The sequence below is a fragment of the Phocoena sinus genome, chromosome X (genome assembly GCF_008692025.1).
Source record: "Phocoena sinus isolate mPhoSin1 chromosome X, mPhoSin1.pri, whole genome shotgun sequence".
Taxonomy (NCBI): domain Eukaryota; kingdom Metazoa; phylum Chordata; class Mammalia; order Artiodactyla; family Phocoenidae; genus Phocoena; species Phocoena sinus.
The window spans coordinates 85,336,049-85,356,341 of record NC_045784.1 but is presented as its reverse complement, the minus strand read 5'-3'; the positions used below and the strand labels follow the sequence as shown (position 1 = coordinate 85,356,341).

The 20,293-nt window shown below is 39.7% G+C and overlaps 1 protein-coding gene across 3 annotated transcripts in view; it reads left to right on the top strand.

Moving 5' to 3' along the window:
• The window catches only part of PCDH19 (protocadherin 19), a 105,970-nt gene extending 86,035 nt beyond the window's left edge, over positions 1-19,935 (top strand). For all 3 annotated transcript variants that reach the window (XM_032620294.1, XM_032620295.1, XM_032620293.1), the window contains one exon: positions 19,346-19,935. In XM_032620294.1, coding sequence (XP_032476185.1) covers positions 19,346-19,935 — 590 coding nt within the window. The remainder of the gene's footprint in view (positions 1-19,345) is intronic.
• Positions 19,936-20,293: the final 358 nt, after the last annotated feature.

Below are 20,293 nucleotides of genomic sequence, written 5' to 3'. Positions count from 1 at the left end.
GTTTGTGTTTTAAAAAAAATCATCTGGACAGTCTGTGTCTAGTTGGGTGGTGCAGAAGAAAGGCGAGCTCTTGTATCAATCTTTATTCCCTCTGTAAACACAGATGACCAGAAGGGAAGGCTGTTATTAATGGTAATGCAGACCAGAAAAACGGCTATTATTTTCAGTCTGTTGAACAGTACAAAAATGCTTCTCAAGCACTGTGTTCACATGTTTCTTTTTATTAGCCGTCACACAAGGAATTAGACTCATTTCAAACCGTTCATTTTCCCACTCTTGTCTCCGTAAAATCATTACTCATGAGTGGTTTCTTTGTTGAAATACCGCTGACCTCCCATATTGGAATGGATAACAGGGTGTTAAACATATAAACCTTTCAGTTTGCATAAACTCTGGAAGAAGGGGGACAAAGATTCCTCAGGAGAATAAAACCATGTGTCAATGTCTTTGTTACTGTCCTATAAGTATCTCATCCAGGAAGCTATGTCAGCATTACAATTCTGTGTTGTGTGTATACGTGTGTGTGATTAGTAACAGCAGAGAGCTCATTGATTGCCAGCAGGAGGTTTTAAAATATAATTCTGCATCTGCCTCGTTCTTTACTCCTTTCCAACCCTTTTCTAAACCCTGCCCCCAATCCAGGACCATTAGGGTAGTTAAAAGAATTGTGTCACGTCTTCATATGTGAGCAGATGATGATCCTTAGCTCTTCAGCTAGTCACCATTTGCATTTTGCCAAAGCTGATTATTTTATATGCAGTTTTAATAACAAGCTAGATTATTTGCTGTTCACTAACTGAGGGAAGCAAAGAAGAAAAGATTGCAAAGTGGAATTAAGGGGATAAGAAAGCTCTAGGGCCAAAGAAGTCTTTTTCTTTAATTATTTCAATTTTCTCTTAGAATATTTTTATGATAAGTCCAACATCTTATATTAAACAAGTCTACACCCTCCTTCTCTATAACTGCCAAATTGGAATCTCAGAGAATAGAAATCATGCAGGCTTGAATGAAGCATCAAATTCTCTACTCCCAGTGCTGTCTTGTTTTCTGAACATAGAACTAGGCTCCTCAGGGCTTCTTAAGCCACAGCATGGCATTCCTTCATTAGCCCCATGTTTCACAGACCCAGTCATGAAAGATTGGCATATTAACCAACAAGGGGCAAATGCAATAAAATTGGAGTTCAGAAGAGGCAATGTTTTGGAAAAACAGATTATTCCAAGGGTGTAAAGATACATGATCTGTACAAAATGGACAGAGCATTTAAATTTACCAGACTGGTTTTTAGTAATCTTTTGATTTGTTCCATTTGATTTTTTCCAGCCTTATTGAGATATGATTGATATATAATGCTCCATTGTTTTAACTTGTGAATGGAGATGAGTATTCAGGATTATGAGGACTGATAGGGGTGCTGGTGAGTGTGTGTGTGTCCGTGATAGTTTTTTTTATGGCCATAATTTAGGATTAATATGCATCAGCTCTTACATAGATTTTTCTAGAGCCATGTCAGGATGTCTGAACTCAGGTCATCTCAACCGAAAAGCTTCTGCTACTTCTGTATTCAGAGTTCAAGCCAACTCAGAAAAAGCCCTCACAGCTGTGGCCCAAAGAGTTTCTAAGACTTCCTCAATGCTTCAGATGGAGCAGCCATTCTTTCTTTCCAAGTAGAGTTGGACAAGCTGAAGGTCAGGCGGTCATACTGGAACCACCATGTGCTAAAGGTGTAAAGGATTTTTTTCTTCCTAAAATGAGCAGCAGGACTAGCGTCTCATGCTTTCAAATGATCAAGCTTCCTCTAAGAGTATACTAATTGGCCTTGCTTCTGAATTTGTCTAATTGCTTTTGAGACAACACCCTGAAAAATACAGCTTGTTTTCTCCTACTAGTATGATTAAGTGGACAACTGGACAAAGAATAATTCTAAGTAATTCTAAGGAAAAGAGCAAAAGAAGAAAATTAAGCATTGTCCGTGAAAGATGGATAATGACAAGTAAACATAGAAGGTGGCGTTTGATCCCTTCAATTTTGGTATTCATTATTCATAGTTATGATTCATAAATTCCAGCACAAATGTTAGGCCTGCACCTCAGTGACATATTTGCATTTATTTTAAGTTGATTTCTACCTGGTTTTGCAAACAAGGATTTAATGATTTTGGTTATTTCTCACTCTCCCTCTGCTGCAATTTTGTCTTTTTCATATACTGGCTTCTATCCCTTTCACACTATCTCCATCATCCATCTCACTCCCCCATCCAAGATTCATTCTCTCTCTCTGCCTCTCTCTCTCTCTCTAATGTTTTAGGAAAAAAGATTTCTAACATGGAAAAGTGATATTTGAATAGATTCCCCTAAGGCAATCAATTTACTTTTAATTTGTCTGGAACGAAGCTTTTCTTTGTTGCTATGTGGAAGGATTGAAACTGCTGTAAAATTTATTAGCTTCCAGGAAGATATTTGAAATGAATATTTTTTAATGATTGTGCTGTTTGCTGTACCCAGAAGCAGTGTCATTGCAATTACAGTATTCCAGATGGTTGCTGAAGTTATGCTGAAATATCAAGATAATGCTAGACTTTTCTATGAAGCTTTTGTTGGTAATGAATAGTCCAACCTAAGGTAGTTAATAGATATTAATCCCTCCGACACTCATTTGCTTCCAGTGACTAGTTCTAGTGATTCTTACCTATCTGATGACATGACACACACTATCTTTTTGAATCATTGCAAGAAACAGTGATTGGTTTACTGAACACTTTATTTTTCAAATGGGAAGGAAGTGATTGGAGAATTACTAATGTTGTTTCTTAGCCTCCCTACCCAGTAACAAGAACATTTTGGTAGTCGAGAATCTTTAAAGAATTTAGAAGTTACAGCTGCAACATTTTTCATTGACTCATGTATGGCATTGCCTGTCCACAAAACTGAATGTCCTGGGACTTGACTGAAGGAAGTGTCAGTTCCTGTTAAGAACATCAGCTGCTGGGCGCCTTTTTTTCCCCACCAACATTAAATTTTCACTCAAAAAGGGAAGGTTTTTTTCTTGGCTAACGTGCCCTGCCCCTCCTGCTTTCCATACCAGCCTTATTTGTGACATCCTCACTACGTATTATGTCCAATACCCAGAAACTTATGACCAGCATAAAAGTGGCTTTTTTTCTCATGCTAATGATGTGTCAGCAATTTCCTTAGTTTCAAGGAAAGAGTGAAACTAAGTTGGTGATAACATTAAGTTCAGTGCTACTTGCAAGCATCATCTAAAGGCTTTGTGTTCACAGCGGTACAACTACCTGTAGAATGTGTGAAACGGTCTGTCTGTTTTTCATCTACACAAAATTAAACAGCTGGTTTGAACTCTTCACAGAAGTGATGAGGTGTTGTACCTACATCCAATGGATGTAGGCTAAAGGACTTAATTCTGTGGACATTGTAGAATGAAACTCTCTTTTCTCAGAGTTGCAGTATCTCAATGTTCCTCCTTTGGGGGAATAGTTCAGTGGCCTTCTGTGACACCTCATAGTTTAGTTGTAAAGCTTTTTCAAATGGTTTTGAAGCATCTCTATGAAGTCCAGAACTTTGTCAGATAATTTGCTCCACATAGAAGCCAAAATACAAAGATTCTAGTCTAGCCAATCTCTGCTTATCTCAGTCACTGTCAGTGCCTCTTATTTATCAGTCTCAATTTTCCAGGCAGCCCCAGCTTCATTTCTTTACTCCCCATGCATCAGTACAAATGATTTATACTTATAAACATCTTGAAATCTCTTCTTTATGGATTGAATTGAATTGAGCCCCAGTACAAAAATGAAAACTCCAGGAACTATTGTGATTGCCCAAATTGCAACTTAGATTGTATGACTGTACACGCTATACTCTCATCTATCATAAATATTAAATTCTCAACCACTTATACTTTAATATGTTTTAACTTTATCTTTTCGACCAACTCAGCACTGAAGATTCCATTGAAAATAATTCAATTGCTTTGCATTCTGGAAGGGGCATCTTTTTTTTTTTTTCTTTTCTTTTTGGTATGCGGGCCTCTCACTGTTGTGGCCTCTCCCGTTGCAGAGCACAGGCTCTGGACGCACAGGCTCAGCGGCCATGGCTCACGGGCCCAGCCGCTCCACGGCATGTGGGATCCTCCAGGACTGGGGCACGAACCCGTGTCCCCTGCATTGGCAGGCGGACTCTCAACCACTGCGCCACCAGGGAAGCCCAGGAAGGGGCATCTTTTTAATCTATTTTCATGTTGCACCAAGAGTAAGTGAATTTCACGTGCATAGACTGTGAATGAGGGGAGAGACCTTTGTGCCATTTGGCATCACAGAGGCCCAATATCGGGTGGCACTTGCTAACTGATGCTGATCTGTCAAATTGTCTAGGACAAGGTTGGGATTCATCAGTCTTTTCAGCCGTCCTCTTTATTGCAAGCTAAAGCTAAACTTCACAGAATTCTTGCTGTTTAACTAGTTAGCCATCCTGAAAATGCCAACCTATGCTGATCAAGGCTGACTTTTCTCTCTCTCTGTCTCCTCTCTTTTGGCAGCATACCTTTGGCAGTCTCAGGAACGCTGTTCCTATATCCTATCCCCCACCTTGGCTTTCCTGAGGTATCTCTGCCTCCAGACATTTCTAGTCTTTCTTACCCCCATCAAACTCTCCTCTCCTGGTACCCTTTACCCAGGGCTTTGCTCTATGACCAAAGGAAATCAGTTGATATCAGTTTGATAGTGGATCCTCTTATTTTAACAGGGACTTTTAATACCTGTATCCAGATGAATGAAAAATGTGGGAATTTCTCTCCACATTACAAGGGTTGGTTTTTGTATACTTCTTCTTTGGCATCTGTCAAATAATACCACATAAGCGTTTTGAATGCCAATCACAGTTTTTGGTCCTACCCCTTCTGCATGTTGTCTGCCTGGCCATAGTGCTCTAGATAGGGCTGCTAACTAGCAGGAGGCTAAGGAACAGGAGAACAGAAAGAAGGAGAAACCAAAATGGCAGAAGACGCTGCAAGAAAGAGAAGAAGAGAATGAGAGACAAGGAGCTGTTTGTAGTGTACATAATTTGTGATTTACTTCTTGTCACACTGGAATGGCTGCAGAATAGCTTGGTGTCATTGGTTCACGAGTCTCTAGAAATGTCCCAGCCTTCACTGGTGCACTCTTGAATATTTTACAAATGGAGCTCCATCTTTACTTGCTGAAACTTTGGGTCCTTTAGGAAGTGAGTGTAAATTCCTCCAGAATACAGCTGGAAGAGGGGGAAGGCTTTGGGAAGTTGTGATTTTGCAAAGTCCTGAGCCCTTATTGAATTTTGCTAGATGCTCAAATGGTATCTAAATACCCAAAAGAAGCTAGCCCTTATATGTTAATCAGATCAAAACTAAGATGGAATATCTGAAGCCTAGATAGTGCTTCCTGCTCTCTTTCCTTTCTTCCCTCTTCCTTCCCTCCCTCCCTTTTCCACTGAGCCCATTGCTACTCGTTTGCATTGTTAAGTTACAGATAACAGATGGATGTTCTTTCTCCTGACTCTTTGCAGGCCTTAAAATGCTTTTAAGAATTATTTCCAGGATAATTCTTTCCTTTGGTAATTCCCAGGCATATTTGACTTGAGAAGTAGTCTCTTGATGGGTATTTAAATTAGTTTTGCCAGGAAGAGTCAGCATCTGCGGTGGGTATTTGGACAACAGATTAATTTCATAAAACAGACGCTTCTGCTTATTGTGTTGTTAACTTATGAGTACAGGCCCCATTAACTATTGTTAGAATTAAAAACTCCAAGGTACATGGCAAATGTATTTTCAACTGGACATCAGAGCATAATAGATCTCTTTAAGATCTGTATATAGTGTGCAGGAAACCACTCAGAGGCCAAGATGATGTTTGAGTTCAATGTTTCTCAAGTGTTCATTTACTTTATTGCCTTCAGCAAAGCTACATGGTTTTCTTTGCAGGTTTCCTACTAGTTATTTCCACTTTTAGGAGTTGTATTAGTGGCACAGTATCTGGTGTGTTGACCAAGATTCTTTGTTCTGTTGCCATCACTTTTTTGGGTACCTTTTTCATTCAGTTAAATTAAACTGTTATTGAGTACCTGCTTTCTGCTGGGCCCTTTGCTAGGTTCTGTGGGCATGGGAGGGAACAAAACAGATATAATCTTTGCTCATTTAGAGTTTACAAGCTGGCATTGAATATAGATATTAAACAAGTAACTACAAGTATGATGAGTGCTATATAGGAGGTGGTATGGGACCTACCTTAATCTAAGGAATCAGGCAAGGATTCCCTGAGGAAGTTACATTTGAGACTTTAGGGATAATGTATCAGGTATGAATAGTGTTAAACTGCTGGTAATAAACATCCCCTCCCCTCACTAAGGGAAATAAATCAGTGAATGAAATAAGAGAGAAGCTTAGTTTTCCTCTTATTTAAAAAAAGTTCATGTCTAGTGAGGTAGGTTTACAATATCTTCAGTACCCCAAAGTCCTTATATTTTTTACTCTGCTATTCATAGGCACATGGCTTCCATCCTCAGAGTTGCCTCATGGTAGTAAGATGGATGCTGTGGCTCCATCTATTATGTCTCCATTCCAGACAGGACAAAGCAGGGAGAAATAAGGACAAAGGTCCCCCAGTTAAGTCAGCTCACCTCTTTTAAGGAGACTTCTTGACATCCTACCTCCATAACATTGACCCACTCTTAGTTACATGGCCACTCCTATCTATAAAGACTAGAAAATGTAGTTTTTTAGCTGGCACGTGGCCAGTCCTAACAGAAGTGGGGTTCTGTTTCTAATTGATTCACTTTGTTATAAAGCAGAAACGAATACACCATTGTAAAGCAATTATATTCCAATAAAGATGTTAAAAAATAGATATGGATGTTTGGTAGGCAGTTTGTTTTTTCTGCTTCAGATGAGTAGGAGTTAGCTAAGTCAAGAGGGGACACTTCTCAACAGTTATGTTTTATTGATTAGGTGCATGTGATCAATTTTAACAGCATTTAACCTCTTCATAATCTTTGCCACAATCCCTTCTATTGTATCTTACAAAAAATGGCCCCACTTTGGTCTTAGATTATTTTGTTTATGGGATGATGCAGGGTAAGCTAAGTGGATATATATGAGTACAATCCAGGAAGCTTTTCTGATTTACACATCACTTGCATCTAAGTTATGTTACTGCTGCTACTTAGATGTAGCTAACTACTTGAGCTCTTAGGAACTGGAACTCATTTTAACTTTCCCTTTCTGCCTCATTGATTGCAGATCACTTCTGAGGAGGTAACACATTGCTCTTGTAATTCTTACCTTGAACTATTTTAGTGTTGGAGTTTTGTCTCTGATCATTGGGATCTTTGAGTTAACACCAAACTCTGAATCATGGTAAAGAACTGCCAGCATTATTGAACACATCCATTGTGGCTGAACATCTATACAAACCCAACAGAGCCTCTCAACCCTTCTATTATACCAAGACTTTGAAAGTTTTAGCAAAGCCTGAGATGGTGTTTTCAGCATTTTCTTTTTTTACTTTGGTTGGGACCTTGGGTAGGCTCTTTCTAGTGTGTGGAAACATATTGTTTGCCCACATCTGAAGAGACAGCAGTTTCACGTCCTGAGGAGGGTAGTAATTGCTGCAAAAAGTTTTGCTTTATCTGCACAAAGTAACATATTCTGTTCTTTTTCTATTTTAATTACTTCCTTATCCATCATGACTTAGGCGTTACAGCCTCTTATGCCTCCCATGTTCTCATAAGACTGATGCATTAAGATTTATTTATTTTTTCTTTTGCCCAGAGGTTTTGGGAGTCTCTTACAAAAGTCCCTAATGAGAGATTGTGACCAAAAATATATTTATTACTACCTAGATTGAAGAAGCTTTATTTTTTCTCTATATTTTATTTATTTTTTTGTCTAAAATAATCTGATCTGTTTTGAACTAAGGAGTTCCATGGCCTCAAGATTTGTGTCCTCTTCCAAACTTATGCACTCTCTTCATTTATTTATTTATTTATTTGCAAATCCTAGGAACAAGTTCAGAAGCAGGGAAAACCAATTTGCAAATTCATCATTCACCCCTAATCATGTGTGTATTTGAATTAAAGACACCTGCTTTTATTCATCTGTACATGTTAGTGTGTTTAAATTTCCACAACTTTGTATGGATTTTAGTCTTAACATTTTGCTTTGCCTAGTCTCAGGGTAATACTTTCAGAGAAAGATGTAGCAAGGTATAGAGTCACAGATAGGCTCATAAGAGGAATCTTAGCCGGGAATTAGTGAATTGTTAGCTTACCTCTATTTCAGCTGGAGCCAGAATCTTGACAGTTAATTTGTGACAGTACAAAATGATTCCTGTCTAGTAGCATAGCTCCATCCCCAGCCACAGAACTACATGATGGCAGGCACATAATCTCTAACAGTTCTAGGCAATTCCACAAGTCGTCTCTACTTTTTTACATCTGGTATGTCATCATTGCTATTCTTAAGGGACTTTGTGTTGTGATTTTCTAACATTTGTTTTTTTTAACATCTTTATTGGAGTATAATTGCTTTACAGTGTTGTGTTAGTTTCTGCTGTATAACAAAGTGAATCAGCTTTATGTACACATATATCCCCATATACCCTCCGCCTTGAACCTCCCTCCCAGCCTCCCTATCCCACCCCTCTAGGTGGTCACAAAGCACCGAGCTGATCTCCCTGTGCTATGCAGCTGCTTCCCACTAGCTATCTATTTTACATTTGGTAGTGTATATATGTCCATGCCACTCTCTCACTTTGTCCCAGCTTACCCTTCCCCCTCCCCGTATCCTCAAGTCCATTCTCTACGTCTGCATCTTTATTCCCGTCCTGCCCCTAGGTTCTTCAGAACCCTTTTTCTTTTTTAGATTCATATATATGTGTTAGCATACAGTATTTGTTTTTCTCTTTCTGACTTACTTCACTCTGTATGACAGACTCTAGGTCCATCCACCTCACTACAAATAACTCAATCTTCTTTCTTTTTATGGCTGACTGATATTCCATTGCACATATGTGCCACATCTACTTTATCCATTCACCTGTCGATGGAGACTTAGGTTGTTTCCATCTCCTGGTTATTGTAAATAGAGCAGCACTGAATATTGGGGTACATGACTCTTTTTGAATTATGGTTCTCTCAGGGTATATGCCCAGTAGTGCGATTGCTGGGTCATACGGTAGTTCTACTTTTAGTTTTATAAGGAACCTCCATACTGTTCTGTATAGTGGCTATATCAATTTACATTTCTACCAACAGTGCAAGAGGATTCCCTTTTCTCCACATCCTTTCCAGCATTTATTATTTGTAGACTTTTTGATGATGGCCATTCTAAGTGCTGTGAGATGGTATCTCATTGTAGTTGTGATTTGCATTTCTCTAATGATTAATGATGTTGAGCATTCTTTCATGTGTTTGTTGGCAATCTGTGTATCTTCTTTGGAGAAATGTCTATTTAGGTCTTCTGCCCATGTTTGGATTGGGTTTTTTGATATTTAGCTGCATGAGCTGCTTGTCAGTTTTGGTTATTAATCCTTTGTCAGTTGCTTCATTTGCAAATATTTTCTCCCATTCTGAGGGTTGTCTTTTGGTCTTGTTTATGGTTTCCTTTGCTGTGCAAAAGCTTTTAGGTTTCATTAGGTCCCATTTGTTTATTTTTGTTTTTATTTCCATTTCTCTAGGAGGTGGATCAAAAAGGATCTTTCTGTGATTTATGTCATAGAGTGTTCTGCCTATGTTTTCCTCTAAGAGTTTGATAGTTTCTGGCCTTACATTCAGGTCTTTAATCCATTTTGAGTTTCTCTTTGTTGTTTTAGGAAGTGTTCTAATTTCATTCTTTTACATTTAGCTGTCCAGTTTTCCCAGAAACACTTATTGAAGAGGCTGTCTTTTATCCATTGTATATTCCTGTCTCCTTTATCAAAGATAAGGTGACCATATGTGTATGGGTTTATCTCTGGGCTTTCTATCCTGTTCCATTGATCTATATTTCTGTTTCTGTGCCAGTCTCATACTGTCTTGATTACTGTAGCTTTGAAGCATAGTCTGAAATCAGGGAGACTGATACCTCCAGCTCCGTTTTTCTTTCTCAAAATTTCTTTGGATATTCAGGGTCATTTGTGTTTCCATGCAAATTGTGAGATTTTTTTGCTCTAGTTCTGTGAAAAGTGCCAGTGGTAGTTTGATAGGGATTGCATTGAATCTGTAGATTGCTTTGGGTAGTATAGTCATTTTCACATTGTTGATTCTTCCAATCCAATAACATGGTATATCTCTCCATCTATTTGTATCATCTTTAATTTCTTTCATCAGTGTCTCATAATTTTCTGCATACAGGTCTTTTGTCTCCTTAGGTAGGTTTTTTCCTAGATATTTTATTCTTTTTCTTGCAGTGGTAAATAGGAGTGTTTTCTTAACTTCACTTTCAGAGTTCTCAACATTAGTGTATAGGAATGCCAGAGATTTCTGTGCATTAATTTTGTATCCTGCTACTTTACGAAATTCATTGATTAGCTCTAGTAGTTTTCTGGTAGCATCTTTAGGATTCTATGTATAGTATCATGTCATCTGCAACCAGTGACAGCTTTATTCCTTTTCATTCTTTTTCTTCTGATTGCTGTGGCTAAAACTTCCAAAACAGTGTTGAATAATAGTGGTAAGAGTGGGCAAACTTGTCTTGTTCCTAATCTTCGTGGCAATGGTTTCAGTTTTTCACCATTGAGGACGATTTTGGCTGTGGGTTTGTCATATATGGCCTTTATTATGTTGAAGAAAGTTCCCTCTATGCCTACTTTCTGGAGGGTTTTTTTTTTTTTTATCATAAATGGGTGTTGAATTTTGTCGAAAGCTCTCTGTGCATTTTTGAGATGATCATGTGGTTTCTCCTTCAATTTGTTGATATGGTGTATCTCATTGATTGATTTTCATATATTGAAGAATCACTGCATTCCTGGGATACACCCCACTTGATCATGGTGTATGATCCTTTTCATGTGCTGTTGGATTTCCTTTGCTAGTATTTTGTTGAGGATTTTTGCTTCTATGTTCATACGTGATATTGGCCTGTACTTTTCTTTCTTTGTGACATCTTTTTCTGGTTTTAGTATCAGGGTGATGTTGGCCTCGTAGAATGAGTTTGGGAGCGTTCCTCCCTCTGCTATATTTTGGAGGAGTTTGAGAAGGATAGGTGTTAGGTTTTCTCTAAATGTTTTGTATAATTTTCCTGTGAAGCCATCTGGTCCTGGGCTTTTGTTTGTTGGAAGGTTTTTAATCACGGTTTCAAATTTAGTGCTTGTGATTGTTCTGTTTATATTTTCTATTTCTTCCTGGTTCAGACTCATAAGTTTGTGATTTTCTAAGAATGTGTCCATTTCTTCCAGGTTGTCCATTTTATTGGCATATAGTTGCTTGTAGTAATCTCTCATGATCCTTTGTATTTCTGCAGTGTTAGTTGTTACTTCTTTTTCATTTCTAATTCTACTGATTTGAGTCTTCTCCCTTTTTTTCTTGATGAGTCTGGCTAATGGCTTATCAATTTTGTTCATCTTCTCAAAGATCAGCTTTTATCTTTACTGAACTTTGCTATCATTTCCTTCATTTCTTTTTCATTTATTTCTGATCTGATCTTTATGATTTCTTTCCTTCTGCTAACTTTGGGGTTTTTTTTGTTCTTCTTTCTCTAATTGCTTTAGGTGTAATGTTAGGTTGTTTATTTGTGCTGTTTCTTGTTTCTTGAGGTAGGATTGTATTGCTATAAACTTCCCTCTTAGAACTGCTTTTGCTGCATCCCATGAGTTTTGGATTGTTATGTTTTCATTGTCATTTATTTCAACGTAGTTTATGATTTCCTCTTTGACTTCTTTAGTGATCTCTTGGTTATTAAGTAGTGAATTGTTTAGCCTCCATGTGTTTGTATTTTTTACAGATTTTTTCCTGTAATTGATATCTAATCTCATAGCGTTGTGTTCGGAAAAGATACTTGATACAATTTCAATTTTCTTAAATTTACCAAGGCTTGATTTGTGACCCAAGATATGAACTATCCTGGAGAGTGTTCCATTAACACTTGAGAATAAAGTGTATTCTGTTGTTTTTGAATGGAATGTCCTATAAATATCAATAAAGTCCATCTTGTTTAATGTGTCATTTAAAGCTCGTATTTCATTTTTTATTTTCATTTTGGATGATCTGTCCATTGGTGAATGTGGAGTGTTATAGTCCCCTACTGTGAGTGTGTTACTGTCGATTTCCCATTTTATGGCTGTTAGCATTTGCCTTATGTATTGAGGTGCTCCCCTTTTGGGTGCATAAATACTTACAATTCGTATATCTTCTTCTTGGATTGATCCCTTGATCATTATGTATTGTCCTTCTTTGTTTCTTGTAATAGTCTTTATTTTAAAGTCTATTTTTTCTGATATGAGAATTGCTACTCCTGCTTGCTTTTGATTTCCATTTGCATGGAATATCTTTTTCCATCCCCTCACTTTCAGTCTGTATGTGTCCCTAGGTCTGAAGTGGTTCTCTTGTAGATAGCATATATACGGGTCTTGTTTTTGTATCAAATGTTGGTGTGTTTAATATTGTCCCAGAGGTCTCTGAACCTGTCCTCAATTCTTTTCATTCTTTTTTCTTTATTCTGCTCTGTGGTAGTTATTTCCACTATTTTATCTTCCAGGTCACTTATCTGTTCTTCTGGCTCAGTTATTCTGTTATTTATTCTTTCTAGAGAATTTTAAATTTTATTTATTTTGTTGTTCATCATTCTTTGCTTGCTCTTTCATTCTTCTAGGCCCTTGTTAAATGTTTTTTGTATTTTATCCATTGTATTTCCAAGATTTTGTATCATCTGTACTATCATTCCTCTGAATTCTTTTTCAGGTAAACTGCCTGTTTCCTCTTCATTTCCTTGGTCTGTTGGATTTTTAGCTTGCTCCATCATCTGCTGTGAATTTCTCTGTCTTCTCTTTTTGCTTAACTTACTGTGTTTGTGGTTTCCTTTTCATAGGCTTCAGCTTCATAGTTCCTGTTGTTTTTGCTGTCTGCCCACAGTGGCTAAGCTTGGTTCATTGGGCTGTGTAGGCTTCCTGACAGAGGGAACTGGTGCCTGTGTTCTGGTGGATGAGGCTGGATCTTGTCTTTCTGGTGGGCAGGACCATGTCTGGTGTTGCGTTTTGGGGTGTCTATGACCTTATGATTTTCGGCAGCCTCTTTGCTTATGGGTGGGGTTGTGTTCCTGTCTTGCTAGTTTTTTGGCATAGGGTGTGCAGCACTGTAGCTTGCTGGTCGTTGATTGGAGCTGGGTCGTAAAGTTGAGATGGAGATCTCTGGGAGAGCTTTTGCCATTTGATATTCCATGGGGCTGGGAGGTCTCTGGTAGAGCAATGTCTTGAACTCAGCTCTTCCATCTTAGAGGCTCAGGCCTGACAGCCAGCTGGAGCAACAAGACATTGTCAGCCACATGACTCAGAAGAAAAGGGAGAAAAAGGAAGAAAGAAAGAAAGATAGAAAGAAAGAGGGAGAGAGAGAGAGAGAAAGAAGGAAAGAAAGAAAATACAATAAAGTTATTATAATAAAAAATTAAATTAAAAAATTTAAAAAAGTAATTAAAAAAGAAAGAAGAGAGCAACCAAGCCAATAAACAATTCCACCCATGATAACAAGTGCTAAAAACTATACTAAAAAAAATCCAAAACAAAACAAACCCAACCAACAAAATCTGGACAGAGATAACCCTAGGGCAACTGGTAAAAGCAAAGCTATACAGACAAATTCACACCAGGAAGCATACACATAAACACCCACAAAAAGAGGAAAAGGAAAACATACACACACACACACACACACACACACATATATATATCAAAAAAAGGAAGAGAGCAACCAAATCAATAAACAAATCTACCAATGATAATAAGCTCTAAATACTAAACTAAGATAAACATAAAACCAGATACAAATTAGATGCAGAATGCAAAACCTTAGTTTACAGTTGTTCCCAAAGTCCACCACATCAATTTTGGGATGATTTGTTGTCTCTTCAGGTATTCCACAGATGCAGGGTACATCAAGTTGATTGTGGGGATTTAATCCGCTGCTCCTGAGGCTGCTGGGAGAAATTTCCCTTTCTCTTCTTTGTTCGCACAGCTCCTGCGGTTCAGCTTTGGATTTGGCCCCACCTCTGCATGTAGGTCACTTGAGGGCGTCTGTTCTTTGCCCAGACAGGACGGGGTTAAAGGAGCATCTGATTAGGGGGCTCTGGCTCACTCAGGCCGGGGGGAGGGAGGGGTATGGAATGTGGGGCGTGCCTGTGTTGGCAGAGGCCAGCATGACGTTGCACCAGCCTGAGGCGCGCCGTGTGTTCTCCCGAGGAAGTTGTCCCTGTATCACGGGACCCTGGCGGTGGCAGGCTGCACAGGCTCCTGGGAAGGGAGGTGTGGATAGTGATCTGTGCTTGTACACAGGTTTCTTGGTGGTTGCAGCAGTAGCCTTAGCACCTCATGCCTGTCTCTGGTGTCCGCACTGTTAGCTGCGGCTCTCGCCTGTCTCTGGAGCTCATTTAGGTGGTGCTCTGAATCCCCTCTCCTCACACACCCTGAAACAATGGTATCTTGCTTCTTAGTCAGGTCCAGCCTTTTTCCCAGACTCCCTCCCGGCTAGCTGTGGTGCTCTAGCCTCCTTCAGGCTGTGTTCACACAGCCAACCCTGGTCGTCTCCCTGGGATTTGACCTCTGAAACCTGAGCCTCAGCTCGCAGCCCCCACCTTCCCCAGCGGGTGAACAGACAACCTGCTCAGGCTGATGAGTGCTGGTGGGCACGGATCCTCTGTGTGGGAATCTGCCCACCCCGCTGTCTCCCTCCCACTGGTGCAGGTCCCATCCCTATTCTATTGTCTCTGTTTTTCCTTTTTTTTTTTTTTTCCTTTTTTGCGGTACGTGGGCCTCTCACTGTTGTGGCCTCTCCCGTTGCGGAGCACAGGCTCCGGATGCACAGGCCCAGCGGCCATGGTTCACGGGCCCAGCCACTCCGCGGCATGTGGGATCTTCCCGGACCGGGGCATGAACCCATGTACCCTGCATCGGCAGGCGGACTCCCAACCACTGTGCCACCAGGGAAGCCCTGTTTTTCCTTTTTTCTTTTGCCCTACCAGGTACGTGGGGAGTTTCTTGCATTTTGGGAAGTCTGAGGTCTTCTGCCAGCATTTAGTAGGTGTTCTGTAAGAGTTGTTCCACATGTAGATATATTTTTGATGTATTTATGTGGAGGAAGGTGATCTCCATGTCTTAGTCCTCCGCTGTCTTGAAGTTCCCCCCTCTCACTTTTAAAGCACAGTTAATTTCCTTACTAAACTGAAGTTTTGATTTTTAAAGGTAATTCATCTGCATTGCATTTATGAATGTAGGTTACCTTGGGCTGGGAAGACATTCTTTCTGTTCATCTATATTCTGCATATTTTCTTTCATATTTCATATGTCTATAAACACTAAAGCTAGGTTAGATTTTGTTTCAATAGTATGGACACAAATGTCACTGAGTGTTGTTTGATACTAAAATGATAAGCAGCAAGTCACTGCCCTTGGTAAGGGTTTAAGGAAATAAAGAGATCAGATCTAAACCAGGAGTGAGACATTGTGAGTAAATGAGTCTTTCAGATTGAAGTCTTCACTTGCATGGGGTAAGAGCAGTGTACCTAATATGTACACATAATTAACTGAAGAAAATTGCATATTATTCTAGCTTCCAAAGGGCTGAGGTGGGCTTAGTGAGATTGGTGTGTAGGCTTAGACCGATTGCGTTCCTGGGGGTGCTGAGTGAGTTTACCTTTTTCTCTTCCCAGAGAGTGATCTATTCACTTAGGCAGTGGGTAAGCTGAAAGCAAGCACTATCTTTGCAGAGAAGCTTCTGAGATGAGTTCCCTGCTCTGGTCTTTGTCAATTCATAAGATCTTAGAGGTATCTACCTCTGGGGTCTCTGTCCTCTGTGTATGCTGGGGATCCAGGACTCCTTATGTTGTTCATTTGAAGCAGCCTACCATAGCGAAGGAGCACTGTATGTGGATTTGGGGTGATACATGAATGGTGTTCTCTTAATGAATTGTGTTGAGAAAAGAAGTACCTCTTCAAATTTTAAGATAGCTACTTGAAACTAAAAACTTAAAAGAAACTTAAGAGAGCTTTATGTTGAGCCTATTGAGAAGATTCTACTAGATTGTCATTCATCACTGTTCTGCTCTGGGCGTATGAGCAAGTGGCCTGTAATATCAGTCTGAAGGTCAGCTGGGATTTCCTCTTCATAGCTGGTCATATGGCTGTGGTTCCATGGCTCAAATGTTAAGGCCTCTATGCCTCCGTGCCCTAAATTGTGGACAAAAAGGACAGGGATCCCACAGCCTTCCAGACCTTTTTTTCTGACTTCCAGGGAGCTCACTCAGAGTTATAGAAATGGAAGTTAGTTTTTGAACTGTTCCCCCACTTGCACCTCCTTACTCCCCACCTCCAAACAAACACTCAAACTAATTCTTTAGAGCTATTACTTAGAGAGTTATGAGATACGCCTCAGAGGAAATGTTGAGGAAGAAGCATCTTTTGGAGAAACTCTGAAGGTGTGAAACTTTGTCTTACTGGAGGGATACTGGGGTCATCCACTAGATTTGGATGAAATTGAATGTGGGTGGATCAGCTATAGACTCTTCCACTCATAATGTTTGGGTCTACACAAAGTGTTTCCCAAGTATATCCCAACATGTTTCCCATACTTTCATACTTTCTGCCTCCCAGGAACATATGTGTATTTTTTTTTAAACATCTTTATTGGGGTATAATTGCTTTACAATGGTGTGTTAGTTTCTGCTTTATAACAAAGTGAATCAGCTATACATATACATATGTTCCCATATGTCTTCCCTCTTGCGTCTCCCTCCCTCCCACTCTCCCCATCCCACCCCTCCAGGCTGTCACAAAGCCCCGAGCTAATATCCCTGTGTGTATTTTTTTAAAAATATTTGTTGGAGTATAGTTGCTTTACAATGTTGTGTTAGTTTCTACTGTACAGCAAAGTGAATCAGCTATACATATACATATATCCCCTCTTTTTCAGATTTCCTTCCCATTTAGGTCACCACAGAGCATTGAGTAGAGTTCCCTGTGCTACACAGTAGGTTCTCATTAGGTTATCTATTTTATACATAGTATCAATAATGTTTACATGTCAGTCCCAATCTCCCAATTTGTCCCACCCCTCCTTTCCCCTTTAGTATCCATATATTTATTCTCTACGTCTGTGGCTCTATTTCTGCTTTGTAAATAAGATCGTCTATACCAATTTTTTCAGATTCCACATATATGCATTAATATACAATACTTGTTTTTCTCTTTCTGACTTACTTCACTCTCTAAGAACATATGTGTTTTGAATAATGATAAGTTATCAGATGGCAACACTGAGAGTTTTCAGGGAAGAGGCAGAGAAAGGGCTTTTGACAAATCATCATTTTGCAGAGGTGGCCAGGCAACCCTGACATGGAACTGTGCTGGAGATTGCAGAAGCATTGTCCTGTGTATGGGGAAGGCACTTATCCTCTTGGTGATAATGCTCATTTGCTATTTGGTTGCACCTCTGCAAAATTCTGAAAGTTTCATTCTTCAGTACTGAAAGGGGGCTTAAAATGGCCATCTTAAAGATAAGTCGGCAAATTATGTCCAGGTGCATTGAAGGAGGTCTTACCTTTGGTTGGCCTTTCCATACTTTAGACTAGGTTAAAGGCCATTTCCAGAGTTGTGTTGAAATCTAGACTCAGCCTGGATTAGGCCTTGATGTTTAGCTGCTTCTAACACTTTTTCTCCAAATGATGAAGTATACACCCAATTCAACCATTATTTCTTGAGCCCCCTCCCAAGTGCACCTTTACCAAAATAACTTTTGATGATTGAGGCAGAGCAGTGCCTCTTTGCTCCATCATTTACTCTTTAAAAAAATCAAGAAACAGACTAAAACACAGAAATACAATTGTATAAGGAAGGTGTGTTATATATAGACTAATATCAGGCAAGACCCTGAATTTCAGACTTCTTCCTGCAAAAAAAAAAGCAGTCACAGCGCATATTTATAATTTTTTTTTGACATGTACTTTTCTGTCCTTGCGATCTCTTGTGGTCTCCCCACCTCCTCTGATCCTGCCCCAAAGATTTCTATAAATGTTAAGCTGCTAATATTTTGATGCATTGTGCAATGTTATGAAAATCTTCATTAGGTCATCCTCATGCAAGAATGTAACAAATATAAATTGATCTGGAAAACTAGAGCTGTAAACCAGACATTAATAGTTTTCCAGTGGACAGGTAGACGTTAACCCTGCGTCCATGCTTTAGTGAAGCCCCTGTAGAAAGCCTTTCTGAGAGCCAAATTAAAACCTTAATTCTAAATGAACCGATATGAAAAGAGCAAAGCATGTCTTGCCAATAATTATGAATTCTATTTTCTGAGATCTTCTATGATAGGGTTAAAGTAATCCATGAAAGAATTATTTTAAGCAATATGACCCTAATAAAACTGCAGATAAGAAAGATAAGGAGGGATGGCTAGTTGGGTATAATTAAATGATGTTCAATCTATGAGTGATGTGTGCATAAGGCCAATGAACCTTCTGAGTCACATGTAAGGAAGAGATCTCAATATATTCCTTCTGATGGGAAATGAAATTATGTAAATGGTTTAGTGAGGAGATTGGCTGGTGGGACTGATGGTCAAAAAGAAGTGACGTGATTGGGTTTTCAAAGAAAGCATGTTACTAATCTAAAATTAAGCATTGCATATCATTAACAGGTAGGGTGGGAATGTGGTTGACAGTGCTACTGCTCAAAAACATGACCAAGACTTCTCAGATATACTGACTGTTGGATTCCCTGCTCTGCCTCCACTCCCTCTTCTGCTGGAACCAGTTTCAAACACAGTTGATTTTTAACAGGAGTTGTTAATAAAATTGCTGACTCTCAGCACCTCTACAGTCAGGATAAACTTCTTAAAAGTATATTTTTTCATCACACTGTATTTTCCTTTAGGTTTTTAGTTTTGTCAGCAGTGGGAACAGCAACAAAAATAAAAATAAAAAAGAAGGGGAGAGTATTGAGGGGGAGATCTGCAGCTTTTTAAAAATCCAATTCTTCACACCTGTCCCAAAAGGCAATAAAGGACTATCTAAAAGTATCATTTCCTAAAAGGGCCTGTGGGTACCTAAGAAACCAGAACACTGGGAACTAACAATGATTCCTGGGAAGAGCTGATGAAATTGACATTTTATTTTCTCCAAACAGATCAGAATGAAGGATTTCATTGCAGGGAAGAATGCCGGATTCTTGGCCACTCTGACAGGTGCTGGATGCCCCGGAACCCCATGCCCACCCGCTCCAAGTCCCCTGAGCATGTGAGGAACATCATTGCACTGTCCATTGAAGCTACTGCTGCCGATGTTGAAGCTTATGATGACTGCGGCCCCACCAAGCGGACTTTTGCAACCTTTGGAAAGGATGTCAGTGACCACCCAGCTGAGGAGAGGCCCACCCTGAAAGGCAGGAGGACTGTTGATGTGACCGTCTGCAGCCCCAAAGTCAACGGCGCTATCCGGGAGGCAGGCAATGGCTGTGAGGCTATTAGCCCTGTCACCTCCCCTCTGCACCTCAAGAGCCCTCTGCCTACTAAGCCTTCTGTGTCTTACACCGTTGCCCTGGCGCCCCCGGCCCGCGATCTGGAGCAGTATGTCAACAATGGCCCTTCTCGTCCCTCTGAAGCTGAACCCCGTGGAGCTGATGGCGAGAAAGTTGTGCATGAGGTCAGCCCTATTCTGAAGGAAGGTCGAGACAAAGAGTCTCCTGGCGTGAAGCGTCTGAAGGATATCATTCTCTAAATCAGTCTTGGGGAAGAAGAGAGAGAAACCATGCTGGCTAGCAAAGAAGCAGGAGCTGATCGTTTTAATTGCTCACCAATGGTTGGTTCTTGAGTGGCTGTATTTCAGAGCTTTCCCTAAATGTATTGTTTATAAGTGACTATCATTCTGTGACAATCCCTCTCATTTCAACAGGCAGCAGGGGTGTTCCGTTGGAGCAAATTAGCTTTGGCTTGAGTTGTTCATGGGGCCTTGATGTTGGGGAAGCAGAGACAAATTCAGTTGTGAAAAGTATTATGTATTAAGTGTTTGGATTTATATATTTTTGTATGTCAAAATTATAATAAAAATTACCATTGTTTGTGGAGGATTACATTTT